General features: G+C 40.4%; 1 protein-coding gene across 1 annotated transcript; it reads left to right on the top strand.

Moving 5' to 3' along the window:
* Window positions 1-1,626: 1,626 nt before the first annotated feature.
* LOC121982217 lies at window positions 1,627-8,180 on the top strand. Its single transcript, XM_042535182.1, has 4 exons — window positions 1,627-1,964; window positions 2,080-2,290; window positions 3,115-7,805; window positions 7,904-8,180. Exons 1-4 carry the CDS (start codon window positions 1,791-1,793, stop codon window positions 7,949-7,951), a joined length of 5,124 nt encoding a protein of 1,707 aa, XP_042391116.1. The 5' UTR covers window positions 1,627-1,790; the 3' UTR covers window positions 7,952-8,180.
* Window positions 8,181-19,081: the final 10,901 nt, after the last annotated feature.

The following is a 19,081-nucleotide window of genomic DNA, read 5'->3' as shown; positions in this document are numbered from 1 at the left end:
GCAGCGGAGGCCGACAAGAGGGAGGTGAATTACCTGAAAAATAATCAAAGTATACCCTCCTCATCTTTCAACTCAAACAGATATCAACAATAAAAAATAAAAGGCAGAAAATAGAAGAGAGACAGAATTTTAACTTGGTTACAACCCAGGGAGTTGTTAATCCAAGGCGGTCAGAAATCGCACTAGCAGAGTCTCCTTCACTGAAGGCGAAGAAGCCTTTTTTACACACTTAGAGCGCTCACTAGTTGCTAGGAATGAATACAGAGTTGATGATTGAATTGATGAATAATTCCTAGGTCCAAGGGTCCTTTTATAGTCCCTGGAAAGTCTAACCCGTAGGTCTAAGGCGCCTCCAACTAAGGTCTAAGGCGCCTCAGGTCGAGTGAATGCATAAAACTCTATCCGGTCGACAATGGTCATTTTGACCGGGATGAAGGCGCCTTCATCAAGCCTTGAAGGCGCCTTCAAGATGAAGGTGCCTTCAAGCCATGATGAAGGCGCCTTGAGCTGACTTTCCAGCTCGTTTTCTTCTTTGCTTCAACTTCTGAAGTTCCGTTCTTTTGGGTGATTCCGGCCAACCGAAATAGGGCTCACCCGAACCTAGTTTTCGGCCTTCTCCTCGAGCAGTCTTCCGTCCCGACTTAACATCCCTCAAATGCCGCGCACGTTCTTCTCACCCACCGATGTATTCTTCCGTATCTCTCTCGTCCTTCGGACGCACCGAGCCCGTCGGCTCACTTCCCGTGCCGTCCTTCTCGCTAGCTGCGTCTTCCGCTCGACTTCCTGCGCTCCTAAGCTCCTGCACACTCAGACACATGGATCAAACACAAAGCAGGACCTAACCAATTTGGTTGATCACATCAAAACGACCATGGAGTCCAACACCAACCAATTATCATGTAAATCGATGAGCGTGGATAGGTCTTGACGGATAGTTCAACGTCATAAGTTTTTCAAACTTTTTCAAACTCCCTAAATGTAAGATTTGAATCCTCATTATCTAGGGAGCTCGTCCCACCTCTTACCATGATACCATAGCTCGAGGGCAGGAGTCCCATGGATTGATACAATTGGAATCTACATGAGCGGTTGCTCTAATATATTTTGGAGTCAATTTTTAATGGATGTAAAATATTTTATTGGTGTCTGATCTCCCTTATATAAAATATCAAGGTGCTAAGATAAATATCTCCTCCGTGATTTATCCATTTTCAGAGAATATAGGACCATCCTGGAAACATTAAGATGATCACTTGACCCCGGGGGGTGGGGGTTATGAATCTAAACCTGCCTAAAGACTCAACAACTTGTATGAATAGCAGAAGAAAGTTTCTTTGAATTAGACGAGTATTATTAGCCCATGGAGCACAATTAGAAAAACAATAATAATACTCATGGAGCACAATTAGAAAAACAATAACACTCGTATAATAAAACTCCAGTATAAAATTGATGAGTCCCTAGCTAGATCGTCCACTGCACTGCGTGCGAATTAATCGAAAGAAAGGAATAAAGACAGTGGATGCAGAGCATCAAGTTCAACGAAAGCAAAAGTACACGGGAAAAGCAAAACTTACGCGTCATCTCCATCCTAATCAACCATATCGACTCTTCGTATCCTCCTCCATCGAAAACAAGCAACTCTTTAATCTTTATTGTCTCTCACCTCTTCCAAGTTAACTTCTCCGCTAAGTTACTCCTGTTTTTTTGCTGCCAATGCTTCGTGCCACCTGCACTCTTCTGCTTCTTCCTGTGGCTGTGCTGCTGCTGTTGCACTCGCTCTTGCTCTAATGGCTGCTGCTTACTCCACCCCTCGCGAGCACGTCGAGTGGATACGCAGAGAGAGGTACTACATTGGGCGAGATGACAAGAACCCCCTGGCTGAGGACATCCATCAGGCCGTCCTCTACCTCTCCGAAGAGCTTTATTCCAAGGATGTCCACTTCCTCATGGAGCTTGTTCAGGTCACTGTAGTTTCTACTAACTCTTTCCGGATTCTAGGTCTTGGTTTGTGCTATGGATTGCCATCTCTACCAACCATTTTCAATCGTATTTTATTTATCAATTTGCATTCGACAGAATGCAGAGGACAACAAGTATGCAGAGGGCGTCACTCCATCCCTTGAGTTTCTGATTACTTCGAAGGATATCACGATGACTGGAGCCAAAACAACGCTGCTTCTGTTTAACAATGAAATAGGTTTCTCTCCATCGAACATTGATTCCATTTGTAGGATTGGTAAGTCAACCAAGAAAGGGAAACGACACCTTGGCTACATAGGAGAGAAAGGTATGCACTTTTTACTCTTTTTTGTTGGTTCTATTTGAATGTTAGTTTTTTTTTTTTGTGAAAACATTTTTTCTATGGACTATATATTGAACCTCACCATGTAAGACACAACCAGACATTAAGCATCACTTCTTGCACAGCACAACTTATTATTTGAAATGTAGGGTGAAATACCTATATCATCCTAGAGGAGTATCTTCAACATAAAGTTACCAGTCATGTGATCCCTTAACGAAGCATCTGGTATAAACTATCAATGCCCTTGAAGTCATGTGCTATTTCTTGATGCACCATTTGTGCAAACTAAGGTTCCACATATTATCGTTGGAGCTTTTGTTGTTGAACGGAATCATCATAAATCTGTTTCATGCCATGTTGACACTCCGCACACTTTGATATATGTTATGAATATAAATTGGTCATTTTCATCATGTAATAATAACTATTTCAATATTGTCTAATTTATTTTGTTTCCACATTCCTCAATAAAGATTTGTTCCATGTCAAACATCCACAACAGATCAAGTCATGTTATGCCATTGATTTAATAATCTTGAGTGAATCTAAAAATTGCGGGAAATTCATATAGGTACTTCATGACAATCATTTTGCTAACTAAAAGATATATTTTCTTGTGTCAAGTCCAAGTTCGGAGGGTATCATTATTACCTTTGTCCTAATCAGTGAAGTTACATCATAAGTTTCATGGTTCAAATAGATGAGCATCTGCAATACAATTTCACATTTACTTTATAAGCATATTTATTTTCAAATGATTAGTGTTTAGAGTTCGACTATAATAGTATTTACTTAACAATTTGCAGGCATAGGATTCAAAAGTGTCTTTTTGATATCCAGTAAGCCCTATATCTTCAGCAATGGGTATCAAATATGCTTCAATGAGGAACCATCACCTGATTGCAACCTAGGTTACATTGTGCCTGAGTGGGTTGACGAGAATCCGAGCCTTTCTGATTTGCAAAATTTATATGGTCCTTCGGAAAGCCTTCCTACAACTATTATAATCTTGCCTTTGAAGATTGAAAAAGAGTCAGTTGTGAAGGAACAACTATCAAATTTACAACCTGAGGTCCTTCTTTTTCTTTCAAAAATTAGGCAACTATCTGTGAGGGGAGATAGCGATAACTCTAAGTGTAATACTGGCTGCAAGATCTCAATATCTGGTGAAGACAATTGCCAAACGAGAAGGAACATGAATGCCGAATCATACCCTCTACATCTTACTGCTCAAGAGGGCGACAAGGGTGATGAGGAACAATGCTGTTATTACATGTGGAAGCAAAGGTTCCCTGTAAAACGGGAATGCATTTCAAAGAAGAGGGATGAAGTTGATGAATGGGTGATTACTCTGGCTTTTCCCTTTGGAAGGCGGCTGAATCGTGGTGGGATGAGAATGTCTGGCGTGTATTCCTTTCTTCCTACTGACATGGAGACTGGTTTCCCATTTATAATCCAGGCTGATTTCCTTCTGGTTTCTTCAAGGGAGTCGATACAACTGAATAGCCCATGGAATGAAGGAATTCTTAGCTGTGTACCTTCTGCATTTACGAATGCTTTCACTACACTAATTAAAGGGGCATATGAGGCACCATCATTTTCCATTCCCTTCTTGTTCAATTTCATACCAGTGGAGGAATCTCATATCAAGGTGCTAGATCCTGTGAGACAATCCATCAAAGAAAAACTTGTTGCCGAGCGTATAATACCATGTGAATTAAAGAATTCACAAAAGATGTTCTTTAAGCCCAGTGAAATTAAGAGGCTTGCTCCTGCATTTTGGTGTGTTCTAATGAAAGCTCAGAAGTTTGGGGTTGATATACTTAACCTGCATTCACATGGAAGTCATATTGTGAATGCCTACTTGGATAACGATGACTATACTAATGTACTAGGATTTCTGGGAGTGGACTACGTTGATCTAGCATGGTATCCATCATTCATTCAGGGTTCTAATCTTCCAAAGGGAATGCCTGATGATATTTATGTAGAGCTTCTACACTTCATTGCTCAGAAATGGAACTCTTGTTTTAAGGACATACCTCTGTTAAGGTTTATTGATTCTACTGGCGGCCTATCTTTGTTAAGTGTATCACAAGCAACTAATGGTTATCAGAATCTATGTATTGCCAACGGTGATCATCAGATTATCACGTGGCTTATTAACTGGAATCGGGAGTTTATATCTGTCTCGAAATTATATTTTATGCCACAAACCTTGCAATTGTCTTTAAGAACATCAAAATCAGGAGTAATGGATTGGCTCAAGAATTCTGTGAAGCTGCAGAGTTTAAGTCTTCATGACTATGGGTCAATTGTGATCAAGTCACTAACTAGTAGCAAGCTTGTCATAGCCTTCACTCATTTTCTATATCATTCTCGTAAGTATAATTATGCTAGCGAATGGTGCTTACAGACATTGTTCTCTCATTTGCCAATAGTAGATGAGTCTGGCGAAGTGATATTTGAAAAGACAGAAGTCCTCGTGCCAGCCAGCATGGCCAAATGGATAACCTTAATCGGTTCAAATCCTTGGAGGGCTTACAAATATTTTGTACTAAGCAGGGAGTATTTGGCCACTGCCAATTTTGCAGGAAATGTTACACGTGAAGGACAGATTTTGAAGTTCCTACAGCAACATGGAAAGGCCTCTGATGTTCCACAAGTTTATCCTCCAAATGCAGCTATCAAAACTGTTTATTCTCCTTTAACAACGGACAATGCATTCTTATTACTTGAATGGATTAGAAATATAAGATCTCGTGGAACTAATTATAGGCTGCAGAACTTTTTTAGCAGCATAAAAACTGGAAGCTGGTTGAAGACATCAATTGGTTACAAGCCACCTTCTGAGTCATTCTTGCCGAGCTCAGGTTGGGGAAGACTACTTCAGGTAGCATCAACACTTGTTGACATACCATTAATCCTGAAAGATTTTTATGGTGAAAAGATAACAGAATACACTGAAGAACTTAAAGAAATTGGAGTCAGATTTGATTTTACGGATGCATCAGAATATATTGGAAGCCATATCAGGACTGCAACAGCTGATTCCACGTTAACCCGAGCAAAAGTCTTTTCGTTGCTCAATTTGGTCAGATATTTGGGAGACGTAAGCTTGTCCCCTGACTATCTAATTCAGAGCACCAAAACTGCAAGATGGCTAAAAACATCTGTTGGTTTCAGATTTCCATCAGAATCCATATTACTTGATTCAGAATGGACACTTGCATCACATGTCAGTAATCTCCCTTTCATAGATACTTCATTCTATGGCGAGCAGATTGTTGATTACAAGACGGAGTTGCAATTGTTTGGTGTTTTAGTTAGATTCAACAAAAATTATCAGATTGTGGTTGATAACTTCAAAATGCCTTCAAGCTCAGTATCTGTTGATGATGCCATTTTTATACTTGAATGCATACGAAATGCTAACATTCCTGATGATCTCATTAGAAAGTTATCACAAACTAAATGGTTGAAGACCCAGCTTGGCTATCAAAATCCTGGTGAATCTTTTCTGGCTGTCATAGAATGGGAATGCCTTCTTCAGGTTGTCAGTGGCATTCCGATAATAGATGAGACAATGTATGGCGGTAGAATCAGATCATATCAGTCAGAGCTAAAGAAAGTTGGAGTAGCAGTAACCATCGATGACTTCACAAAAGCTATTGCTCTTCAACTGAATCTTCTTTTAAAGAAAACATTGATCACAAACAAAAATGTTCTGGCACTGTTATCATGTTATAGGCAGTTTGTAAAAAAGGAAATTACTTTGACGCATGATCTTTTCCATTTCTCCTTTGAGAAAGAATGGTTGCACACTAATCTTGGATTCAGATCTCCAAAAGCTTCAATCCTATTTAGTCCAGAGTGGGAGCCTATCTCAGCTATAACAAATCTTCCATTTATCGATGGCAATTCTGCTTTCTATGGTTATTCCAATGAGATCAATGGTTTCAAAAATGAGCTCCAGGCCTTTGGTGTTGTAGTTGAATTCAAAGAGGGAGCTAAATTTGTCATAGATAGCATCAACTTTCCCAGAGATCCTTTTGTCATTAATGCAGTTAGCATTGCATCCTTGCTGCAGTGCATTCGCAATCTGAAGGAAACTCTTCCAAAGGAGTTCAAGAAAAAGATGAAAAGTAAATGGATAAAAACAGTTCTTGGCTACAGAACTCCAGAAGAGACCATTCTCTTTGATCCTAAGTGGAATTTGCAAAGGAACGACGGTCCTTTCGTTGATGACATTTTCTATGGTTCTGAATTTGCATCTTATAAAAGGGAGCTTAAAGAAATTGGTGTATCTGTGGATGCCACTCAAGCATGCCTGTTACTGGCACCTCATATCAAGTGTCACTCTGATATTACTACAATCTCGAGAGTGTACCTGTTCTTGAATGAACATAAATGGGAGCCTGATAATGAAGCTGCAGAGTGGATTTGGATCCCACGGGGTGGTGGAGAATGGGTGAGCTCCAACAGTTGCATACTACATGATAAGCTTGACCTGTTTGGTTCCCAACTCTTCATTTTGGATAAATACTATGACACAAAGCTTCTTGAATTCTTTTCAAGGGTTTTTGGGGTTCGGCTTAGTCCATGTGTTGATGACTACTGCAAGCTCTGGTCCTCGTGGGAAGTTTCAGCACACCACCTTACTGTGCAGCAATGCTCCGCTTTCTGGGTCTTCATTGCGAAGCACTGGAATAGAAACACCGAGAAACTTCTGCTGGGAAGCTTATCAAAATTACCAGTTGAAAGTAATGATGAGATCATTCTATCAAACAAACAAGATGTATTTATTCCCGATGATCTCTTGCTGAAGGAACTATTTGACAAGGTTTCTGGGACAATCTTTGTATGGTATCCTCAAGTTACCACTCCTGCACTTTCTAGAGCAAATATGAACAAGATCTATCGCAGCATTGGTGTTCAATCAATTTCTGAGGCTGTAGAAAATGATGAATCTTTCAGGACCACTGCGTGTGTTAGGAAAGTCGACCCAAGATCTCTGGTGTCAAACACTGGAGTTCTGAGGATTGTGCTCGCTTTTCTTTCTGATACTTCTCTTGATATACTTGCTAATGAAAGGCATCGTCTTGTCAAATATTTACTTGATTTAGAAGTCTTGGAAATTGATGAACCTGTTACAATTAGCTATAAGCTAACACTATCCTCTGGAACAATTTTAGATTCAAAAGCTATTAGAATGTTCCGTTGGGAAAAAGATAAGGCGAAGTTATTCTTACAAAGAGATGAAGGTGGAACGAAGCGAAAGAGGCACAACATTGAATATGCAACAAATTTTGCCGATGTGATAGCAAAGGGCTTATTGTTTGAAATGCCGGACCAGATTGCTTCACTTGCTGAGCTCATTAGGCTTGGTTGCTTGTTGGACTTTGAGGAAGATGCAGTGGACTACTTGTTGAAGACCAAAAATCTCCAGTTGTTTCCTGAAGACAAAGAGTTTCTATCATCTATATCACCTACCAAGGTTCAATTTACTATCTACTAATACATTCTTGTTTTCAACTAGTAAGTCTTCTCATGAATTTCAAACTCTTATATTTTCATTCTTATTATATACTGCAGAATGCAGGAAAGACTGAAAACTTAGAAACTGCAACAGACGACTGCTAATTAATGCCCAACTGCGCTGCTATTTGGAATCTTTATGTTGGGTTTTTGCTTTCCTGCATCCTTTTAGCGACTAGTTTTGAAGTTTCTTAAGTTGCTTGGATGCCCATGCAGTAGTAGTTAATGGCAATGTGAAGTTTAAAAGTACTACAGAAGGTTTTTGACTTTAGTATCCTTGTCATAACTATTTTGTGATCTTCCACTAGATGAAAACTTTGCTTGGATTTGTCTATCTAGTTGCTTGGCTTGAAACATTCTTTTTTTATCTAGTTGCTTGCTTGAATCAGTCTTGATTTTATACCAAGGCATCTTTTTAAAAATGTCAAACAGCTCTTCAAGCCTCCCACATAAATATAAGATTGGGAGATATGTATATGTATTTTACATATTCTCGACACAAACAACACACACGAGCAACATCTATTTCCTCTTCCCCCTTCTCATATATGCTTTCTTGATTGTAGGTAGGGGTGTTCATTTAGTTCGATTCGGATTATTTGGATTATTCGGTTTGGGTTATTCGGATTTTATAATTTTCTAAATCCAACCAAGAATTAAATCGAATTAGCTATAAATCAAACTGAATTACCCGAAACTAATTCGGGTTATTCAGTTCGGGTACCAATTAACCCAATTTTTTTTTTCATTTCAAATTTTTAATCTTCTTCAAATAAATAAATTCTTAATAATTTACATTTATAAATAAATAAGCTTTAAATTTGATAAAATAGTTTTATTCAATATAAGAAAAAAATTTACACATTCCAAAATAGATTTCAAAGATTATATTAAAAAAATTAAAAAATATATATTAATTCCTTATTCGGGTTTCTGGCGGTTATTCGGATGGGGAGTTAAATCCAAAATCAAACCATTAATCCAATTAACATTTTGGATCAGTTCATTCAACCGGTCCGAATTTCATTTAACCAAATTAAATAACCCGAATATTATTTGGATCGGGTGGATTAATAGATTGACCCGAATAATGAACACCCCTAATTGTAGCTCCTTCGCTGACTTGATAAAGAATTTATTTTCAAGTTTGTTTAGAATCTATGAGTTGATAAACATATTGTTTAATTTTTTATGAAGGACAAGTTTGTTGAGCGTACTTATGAGGAATTTTATTCATGTCAAGATTGTTCATGTTAATTTTATTTATTTTATGTTTCTTAATTTTTTTTTAAATTTGGTTTAGAAAATAGATGTTTCTAAAATTATTTTTGTTATATTCGTGCAATCTCATGATAAAGTTAAATACATACACCTACAATAAAACAACTTAATTCAAAACACGTTTCCGAAAATCCATTTTTTTTGGGCTAACTACAAGTTAATTCGCCATCTATTTTTTTTAAAAAAAAGAATATACTATAAAATCTGAAACTTTAAATAGGTATAGAATTTTAATATATAAAAATATTTTCTTAACTTCAGTGTCATATTCCTACTTATATCCTCCTCAATCAGCTCATAAGATATTTCCTCATTATTCCAATATATATTGCCAAGGTCAAATTAATGAGTTCCATACTAATCATAATTTGTTTCATTTCATGGTTGTGATCGACTAATTATATTTATAGTTTGCCTAGAGAATGAACAACATACTCAGGACTATTAATTATGATATAATTCAAGTAGAAATTGATGAATTCACCCTATAGAACAATAATAATAATAATACTAATTTTTTAAATGGGGGCGCTGAGGACGAGCGTATTCATCTTTTGCCACAATAATAATACTTTTTTCTTACATGTTGAGAGATGTGATATCTCATGAATATTTACTCTAATAAATTTTAAGATTAATTTTCAGTAAATATATAATATATCATTGGATGCCTAATCTTTCTCATAGAAAGAACTATTGTGCTCGGGGCAGAATACCCCTTGTGATTTATCAACCTATATTTTACTGTAGGAGTGACGATACTAAACCATTTAGGATGAGTGATATTACCTTTACTTCAATAATAATACTTTTTTAGCCTCACAAATTAACACAGTTGATACTTGGACGTGATGTTACTACAACAATTATGGGGTCGATTCCTAATGCCAAATGTATTGTGGGTTACACATGATCCCATGCAATGGGATACTATGCTAGGTGACATCTTATGATTTACCTTTCTTTCGGATCTAGGAGGACCCCGAGATGAGGATTAAATAAAAAGACATAATTTGAACCTAAACTTGCCCACTAATATATATGGATCCATTTAGTTTTTGACAAACTTACTAGATGGACTTAACCTTGCTAAAAATTAATACAAAAAGGCATGTACCCTAGGGAGTGTTGAGGAGCTTGGCCTATTAGGCATTTTTAGCTAAACAATCAAAATCATACGATAATATTTTAGCAAAAATTGATAAATTTTTTAAATACATAAATGATACAATAATAACATTTGTTAGATAAAGGCATAATTTGAGCCTATTCAAAAATAATAAAAAAACAAACAAACACTTACACAAGCTCAACTTGTTTATGAAATTAAACAAATATTAACTCATGTAATAATTTTATCAAAATAACAACTTTGTTAAAATTATATGAACCTAAAGTTGCCTAAAGACTCAACAACTGCAGTGAATGGGACAGTAAAGTTTATTTGGAATTAGATGAGTATTATTATCCCATGGAGCACATTTAGCAAAACAATAACACTCATATAATAAAACTCCAGTGGGAAATTGGTGTGTCTCTAGCTAGATCGTCACTGCATGTGATCCTACGTGGATATGTGTTTCATCGATTAGTTGTCCACGTTGTTAATTTAATTATCAATCGTCCAGTAACAACGGAGATGATGATGTAGAAAGAAATCTGAAAGAAGATGCATAAAAAAAGGATTAAAATGACGATCATATGGTATAGTCACTATGACACTCAAGTTAGAGAATGAAGAAGATGACTATTAGGATTTTGATGTATTTAGATATGTGTATTTGTATTTTGGATGCTAGAAAGGATTACTTTTTAGAAAGAGAGAGCATACCTTTTCTTTCTGTTCTAATCCCCGCGTTGTCATTATTTAATTTCTTAAATAATGTAAGATTTATTCACCTTGCTATTTTTTCTATAATAATATGAGATTAATAGATTTTTTCCTTTTGTTCTAATTCTCCTGTTGTCATTATTTAATTTTTAAATAATGTAACATTTATTCATCTTTTTATTTTTTCCATAATAATCTGAGATTTGTGATGATTATTCTTTTCTTGAAATGATCATTTATCCTGCATCGTTTAAGAGCCGAGAGGCCCAAGAAGGTTGTATACTCTAGAGACCCGAGAGATCGGGAGGCTGTGGAGCTGGGAGGCCCTAGAGGCTAGGAGGTTGTGCAGTCGAGAGGCTTGAGAGGTCGAGCGGTCGTGGAGCTATGAGGCCTGAGAGACTAGGAGGTTGTGAAGCCGAGAGACCTGAGAAGCCAAGAAGCTGTGGAGCCGGAGGCCCAAGAAGCCAGGAAGCCCGAGAGACTGTGAAGTCCGGAGGCCTGAGAGGCTGTGAAGTCAGGAGGCTCGAGAGGCTATGGAGCCGGGAGGCCTGAGAGTTTTTTGTTTGGAACCATTTCAATAGTTCTCACCAATCCTCGCTTATCCATATTGCACCTACTAATCACCTTCCGGATTACAAGTCTCCTCTTCATGTTTAGTCGAAGGAGGTAAAAGTCTGACTGATAGGATTGTGGTGTAACCAAAAGAACCCCATCTGCTTCGACTGCTTAAGCCCTATGGCAAAATCCATTATATATTTACAAGAGATTATGTATTAAATGCTAGTATGCCTCAGTCATTATGTCCTTTGATATAACCACTCCTTTTAAGCAGCCTCTTATGTCATCCGCCTTGATTCTTAGATCCAGAATGCACCAACGTCCTCCGAGGTTGTATCACATTAATGTGATGAGACTTACGGTTAAGAAAACTAAGCATTTTTTAACATGTAATGACTATCTTGAGTTTTTTTGTTCCATATTCTCAATCCTATGATGAAAAAATCGATTCCACCTTTTAACAATAGAGATCCAACGATTCCTCTTGAATGAATCAGGCTATATTAGATCAAATAAGAACGCTCTTGTATGCACTTGTTGTTTCTCTCGTCACCGCTTCTTCGTCTTCTTCATCTTTAAGTTCTCTTATCCACAAAGTAAGTGATTTTAGTCCACTTTTACAACCCCTCTTTTCTTCCATGGCCAGTGAATCTTCCTCCACTCTTTGTTATAGATCTACTGTTTCGAGTTTTATTGAGGCATCCTTATACCGACTAAGGACGACCTATGGAGTCTCAGCTGATTATCTATTAAGGCTTCTGAATGGTAATGATCAACTAGATCACCTTCCTCTAGACTTTGTAACCGTCTTCTGAAGTCATATGTTGAGTGGTCTACATTTACCTATCCATGTTTTCTTCATATAAGTGTCGCAATATTTTCATATATTGTTATCACATCTTGGTCCTAATTCCTTCCATATTTTAACTGAGATTGTGATTCTCTTTTGCTTGTATCACATTCCACTATCTGCTCATTTTTTTGCCCGAAGAAAATAGATGACAGAGTCTTCTTTTTTTCATCCAATTCTGGGATTAGTCTGATCAAGGAGCTCCTTTCATCCCATAAGGCATGAAAACCCCAATTTTTTTTTTATTAAACCTCATGGATCCATCTCCTGGACAACTTGCTAGTAGTAAGAATTGCCAACTTTGAAGGACTACCATTTGGAGCGAGTCTATCATAGTGAGTCCCAGAAGAGGTTTGCAATTCAACAATAATGTCCTACTTGAGAAAGGACTACTGCACATATTTGGCCTTAGCCCCAGACCAGCTCTTCTCATTGCTTAATTTGGTAAGATTTCTTATCTTCACAAGTTTTGATATTGAATTGAAGGCATGTTACTTTTTGTAGCGGACACGATGATTAGGGCATCTCTAAATAAAGTGATGAAGCTTATGACGATAAAACTAGAAGCGCACCGAATAAGAATTGTTGACCTCACCGAGGTGACCCCCAGGAAGAGAGCATCACTAGCTTCAGCTACATCCCCCATGGAGGGGACTTCCTGATTGGCGATAGAGGCGCCAAGCCCAATAGGAGAATCATGATCTCCTGCTGATCGACATGATGCCATATCGACTTCATCCGCAGAATCGATGGTTCCCTCATAATTTCAAGAAAAAGATGTTGCCCTTCTGGTTCCTCGACTGAACAAGCAAGCCCTCCTCTCGTGTTCAAATCCCTGTTAGACCACTAGTGCACACTAGATCAGGAGGTCATCCCATCTCCACTAGTCTTCCTCTAGTGCACCTCTCTCCCTCTCCCCGAACTCCAGCTTCTCATCCTCTTGTTGAAGCAAAAACTCCCCTCATGGGAGAGAGCTCTTCACATGTTTTCGGGGATTTGCTAGAGGAAAACATTCTGTTGGATCGAGATGCATGTGAGAGAATCATAAGGCTTTCAAAAACTTTTATTTTCTTTTTGAAATCAAAGTGAGTGCAGCGGAAATACAAATAAAATATAAAAGTAAAAGTAAGTAAAAGACATGAATCGATTTTTTACTTGGTTTAGAGTCTTCTGTGACTCCTACTCCAAGATACAGGTCGTGCAAACCTATCAACAGATAATCCACTAAAATACCTCTTCCAGAACCACCAAAAGAGGGGATCAAGTATGATATGGGTTATGATAAGTGGACCCTTTGTAGGAGAAGGAAAGGGGGCAACAAGGACAAGGAAGACAAAAAAGGGTGAGATGAAGGGTTGCAGTTTCCGCCTCCTTCAAGTTTTGGGCCAACACCCGAAACTCTTTATTCTTAATCTCTAGATCTTCAATGGTCCGGAGTTTCCTGGTGTTGGCTGAATGGATTTTGGATTCAAAAATGGTGGCCTTCTTATTAAACCGAGCTATTTGTGTGGCCTGCTTGACATTTTTTCCTTACTCCACCTCCAGCTGCTCGACGCTCTTAACCAGATCAGCTCTTAGTTAAGCCAGCTCGGCGTTCATCTGTTCTAGTTGGACTTGTGAAGTAGATGACTGACTGTTTAAGGCATGGAGTTGCTGGACTTCGCGCTCCAGGTAAGTGAGCCTCTGGCACATGGCCAAGCTTTCCACCCAATATTGTAGAATTTTTAGCGTTAAGTAGTATTCGAACCGAGCAGACGAAGGAGACGGACACATTTACATACCCCAGTAGACATCTGGGTGTGGCTATTCTCCAATTCCCCCAGAGATACCATAGCTATACGGGCTCGTGCGTCGGCCCATATCTGTGCGAGCGACCCTTGTATTCTTATTTGATATTCGGGGGTGAGGGACGCTGGGTCGTCCGGATATCGATATTCGTCAGTCGGTAAATGGATAATTGCGGTTATAGATCTCTGGCTGCTCGAGCCAGAAGGTGCAGAAGATGTCCGGCCAGTAGGCTGGGAGGAAGCTGGCTGGATACGAGACACCTGCGCCACCGGTGGAGGTATGAAGGCCATAGGTGGTGCGCAAATCATCCCTTGAGGCAGCCTGGACAGCGATGGCATCCGATAGGAAGACATTGATGTCAAGAGTTCTCCCAGGCCCTGCTCAAGAACTGGAAGAGAGGTCTCACCCCACGTGGATAGGGGTGGCAAAGTTTCGCCCTGCTCAAATGGAGGACGCGAGTTGATAGCGGGGGAGATTTATAGGGCATAAGTAGCAATGTGAGAAGACCCCTATGCTCGACGCCTTTTTCAGTGTTGAAGGGGTTGGTCGGAGGTCGCCGATTCTAAAGCGGCCGCTATCAGAACCATAGATGGTTGTTCGGGCAGAAGATCTGCTATGACAGTCGCTGCATCACTCACAATTGTCCTGCTTCCCCCAGCGTCGCTTCCCAACACTTGAGTTCCCTCCTCCTCGTTGAGCGGATCCTCGTGGGAACCGACCGGTTGTAGCCCGTGACTCTCTAATTCGGCCACAGCTGCGGCATTAATCTCAACGTCTGCAAGCTTGGCTTTACCAGCCAGACGCACACGCAACATGACTTCGACTGCAAAAGAAAGGAAGAAATTAGTTAGATTCAAAAGTTAGTCCAAGAAAGAGCGTACCTAGACTGGACGGAAGCCTTGTGTGGATCAGGCTTAGGCCGAATACATACAGAACACCTTCCAATAGTAACTTATGTATATGATATTTCTGACCGACCAAGCAGGAAGTTGCGTGAAGGTAGTCCGAGCAGCTCTTATACTTCTTAAGCTTTGGAGGGTTCAACGCCTCTACCTGCCTTCTGGTTGGGAAGTCCAGCCACTCGGAAAATTGAACAAAAAAGTAATATTCCTTCTAATGTTTATTGGAGGAAGAAATCTTATCAAAGAACACAAGGCACACTTGGGCTTGGAAAAGAAAAGTTCCTGACTCGGACAATTTGGGATAATAGAAATAATGAAAGAGCCGAGGAGTAAGGGATATACTGTGCAGGCGGAATAGAATGATGACCCCGCACAAAAGTCAAAAGGAGTTCGTCACTAGTTGGTGTAAAGAGATGCGAAAATATTTACAAATGGCTGAAAAGAAGGGGTGGATCGAGAACTGCAGACCGGCTGTAAATTGGTCCCTAAAGCAAACAAAATTCGGAGGTGGCTCGTTCGAGTGGTCAAAAGCCAAGGGAAGACTAATTTGGTAATTAGAAGGAATTTCAAAAGCATCTCTCAAACTTTTAGCATCGCCTCCGTCGAACCTGGACTCAATGGATGTGTACTAGAGCCCAGAGACAGAGGTAAGAGGCTATGAAGAGCTGGCCATCAAAACTAAAACTTAGAAAATAGTGAAGAAATGTGACTCAGAAAAGGGGACACTACAAGCAATGACCAACTTCGATCGAAGGAAGACGATGGCTTACTAGAGAGATCGCAGAGATCTTTGGAGAAAGATTGGCGAAGAAGCAAAGCGCGGTGACGCCAAGATACTCGCAGACGAAGATGACAACGCAAAGTGAAGAAGATGAAGCAGGTGATGTTTATAAATCTCATAGTTGATTGACCTCAACCGTCTGATTGAAGGTTACGAAAACCTAGATACGGATCCTACCGTTGATTTTGAAAAGGTGCACGTCTCGTCACATGCACATTTTCGCCTGTCATCGGGCATGCAGCGACAATGGGGGACACGTGTCTTGCGGTCACTAGATAGCATTTTATGCGTTTAATGAAAAGTGTATGGTCGCGTGCTTGCCCATAATCAGCGAGAATTTGCACAGTCTTCAAGAAATTTGGCTGACGTTAGTCTTGGCCGGACTCGCCCTAGGAAATGCATAATGGAAGACAATTTGTAAAGTGTTGTTGCTCATCTCCCTGATCGACACGCGTAACTAGTCCAATCGTCACAAGGGGCGCATCACTAAACTGAACTAGATAACGGCAAAATGCGGCTGAGTGGCGTTGGCTTGTTGGTCACCTAGCATAGTCCGATCGGATATTATAGTATTTGGGTAGATCGGGATTCAGAGACAGAGACACCTAAGACACAACATATCCAGTCAGTCGGACTTGCAGCCTCCTTTGACTAGACTTGAGGGGGAGGCTTATGATGCGGTGATAAGGGAAAGACCACCTGTCACGGGTCAATTGACACGGTGTTGGTCAAAGTTAAGGCAGTCAACGCCGGACTAACAATTATCCCGGTCAACAAAAGAGTGGCCGAGCGGGCTCACAGTTATCCAGGCATCATGAGTTGGTTGGTGGTGAAAGCGAGCCGCTCGGACCGCCCATCTGGCACAAGGAATGACATTACACAAGACGGGAGTGGTCGAGTGGATATTGTTAGGGTCGTTTGGGTGCTAGAGGAGGGTGAATAGCTTATCGCGTGTCTCGTTGCTTGCTTCTTGTTGATGATATGCAGCGGAATAAACTCGAAGCAAACTTACAACGCTAACATAAAGGATTTACTTGGTATTCACTTCAAGAAGAGGTGACTAATCCAAGGATCCATACATGACACACTCTCCACTAATAAAAACACTCATTATCGATCGCAGCCGGAGGTGGAGAAGCCTCGTACAAACTCACACAACAATATACAACACCCACAAGAAGTAAATGTTTGTGCGGGAAGCATCCGACGATCGAACCCAAGTTTTGATAATGACAAAGGAGTCAAAGTTAAGCTTATTTGTGATCTAACATGTCTGATGGTGATTGCAGAAAAGTCCTAAGTGTTATTAGGCAAAAGTCCTAGCTGCGGTTAGGCAAGGTGAAAATCCTAGGGGGTGGTAACCTTAGGTCCTAGGGGGTGGTAACCCTAGCTGGAGGAAAACCCTAAGGGGCGGCAACTTTAGGTCCTAGGGGGTGATAACCCTAGGTGGAGGAAAATCCTAAGGGGGAGTAACCTTAGGTCCTAGGGGGTGGTAACTCTAGGTGGAGAAAAATCCTAGGGGGTGGTAACCCTAGGTCCTAGGGGTGGTAACCATAGGTCCTAGGGGTGGTAACCCTAGGCAGAAAGTCCAGTCAGTCTGGAGGACTGAACTGGCATTAAGTATGATCTCCAGAGTAGAGTAGGTGAGGACGCGTTCCCCGGAAGAGGGAACAGTAGGCGTCGGTTCGACCTAGGATTTCTGGAAAGAAATCCGAAGTTAGAACCGGACAGTCCGAAGACTGTCAATTTATTTACTTATATATCTGCTATATTCTAACTCTGTTTTGCAGGAGAACATTTTAATAATTTCTGTGTAGGGTCATAATTAACCGAGATCGGTCCTGGGTTATCGGTCGACCGAACCCCCAAAGCAGCTGATCAGACTTCCAGCGAATGGACCGGGCTCGACCAGGGGATCGGTTGATCGAATCAGATTTTCGGTCGATCGAACCGGGGATAAGACTTAACCAGATCAAAGCGGAGCAAGCGGAGCAAGCGGAGCGAGCGGATCGGGCGGATCGGATAGGAGGAGATCGCCTGATCGGTCGACCGAACCGGGGATCAGTCGACCGATCCGCCTCGGGTCAAACCTGATCCCAAGACTTGAGGATCTGGATCAGTCTTAAGGAGCCTATTTAAAGGAGCCTCGGGAAGCAGCCTCATTATCAATCTCGAACAGAACAACTGGTGCTTTTGAACGCTCTCCAAATGCTTCCACCACGCGTTGCTACTCCAACAACTGACGACCTCGTTTCTTCAATTCTTGTGTATTGTCGGTATTATTCCTTCATTCAGCACTTGTACTCTTTAACTGTAAAAGATTTTTGGATTGATAGTGCTTGCCCATCGAATGCAATCTTCGATCGCGGGCCTTGGAGTAGGAGTCGTCACAGGCTCCGAACCAAGTAAATACCTTGGTCTTCTGTGTGTGTTTGTTTGTTTATTTCCGTTGCATTACTTGAATTTCTGAATACGAAAAGTGTAAAAGCCACAAGCGTTATTCACCCCCCCCCTCCTCTAGCGCTTTCGATCCAACAATTGGTATCAGAGCGGGGTAACTTTGATTTGGTACAACCACCAATCAAGTAATTTTTTCGTGGTATTTTTCAATTTTTCAAAGTCAATTGGAACTAGTATTATTGCTATATTCCAATATATTTTCTTAGCTTGAATCGACTTCTGCTCGAAGTTGGTGCAACACCACTCGAGTCTATATTTTTTATTATACATCTCGCACTACTAATCCAGGATCAAGTCCTGGGATATTCTTCTTGTTTGTTTCCTTTGTGTGCATATTCTCTAAATAGCCCAACAAGAAGGCTACAGCACTGTCGGTTCCCCGCTCTTCACCGAAGAGGACTTAGGATACTGGAAGGGCATAATGGAGAATTTCCTGAAGATCCAGTTCGAGATGTGGATGATCGTCAAGACTGGATTTGAACTACCGACTGATGGAGACGGAAAACCAACACCCTGCGAACACTGGGATCCAACATTAATCAAGAAGGTGGAAGCAAATGTCAGAGTAACTTGCACCCTCCAGTGTGGACTAACAAAAGAGGATCTCAACCGAGTCGGCCCTTTCTCCAGCGCTAGGAATTGTGGGAGAAGCTGATCGAGCTTCATGAAGGAACGTCCGACACTAGGGTAAGTAAAAGAGACTTAATATTTAATAAGTTATATAATATTAAATTACAGGAAGGTGAGACGGCTACCCAACTCCACGCCCGGATACAAGATCTAC

The sequence above is a fragment of the Zingiber officinale genome, chromosome 5A, assembly GCF_018446385.1.
Source record: "Zingiber officinale cultivar Zhangliang chromosome 5A, Zo_v1.1, whole genome shotgun sequence".
In the NCBI taxonomy this organism is placed as follows: domain Eukaryota; kingdom Viridiplantae; phylum Streptophyta; class Magnoliopsida; order Zingiberales; family Zingiberaceae; genus Zingiber; species Zingiber officinale.
This window is presented reverse-complemented; position numbering and strand designations above follow the sequence as displayed.

Bases quoted from the DNA above. Each gene is read 5' to 3' on its own strand.
- LOC121982217 (XM_042535182.1), top strand. From the start codon at position 1,791: ATGGCTGCTGCTTACTCCACCCCTCGCGAGCACGTCGAGTGGATACGC. The intron at 2,291-3,114 runs GTATGCACTTTT...AACAATTTGCAG, and splicing joins TGGCTACATAGGAGAGAAAG to GCATAGGATTCAAAAGTGTC. The intron at 7,806-7,903 runs GTTCAATTTACT...TATATACTGCAG, and splicing joins CATCTATATCACCTACCAAG to AATGCAGGAAAGACTGAAAA.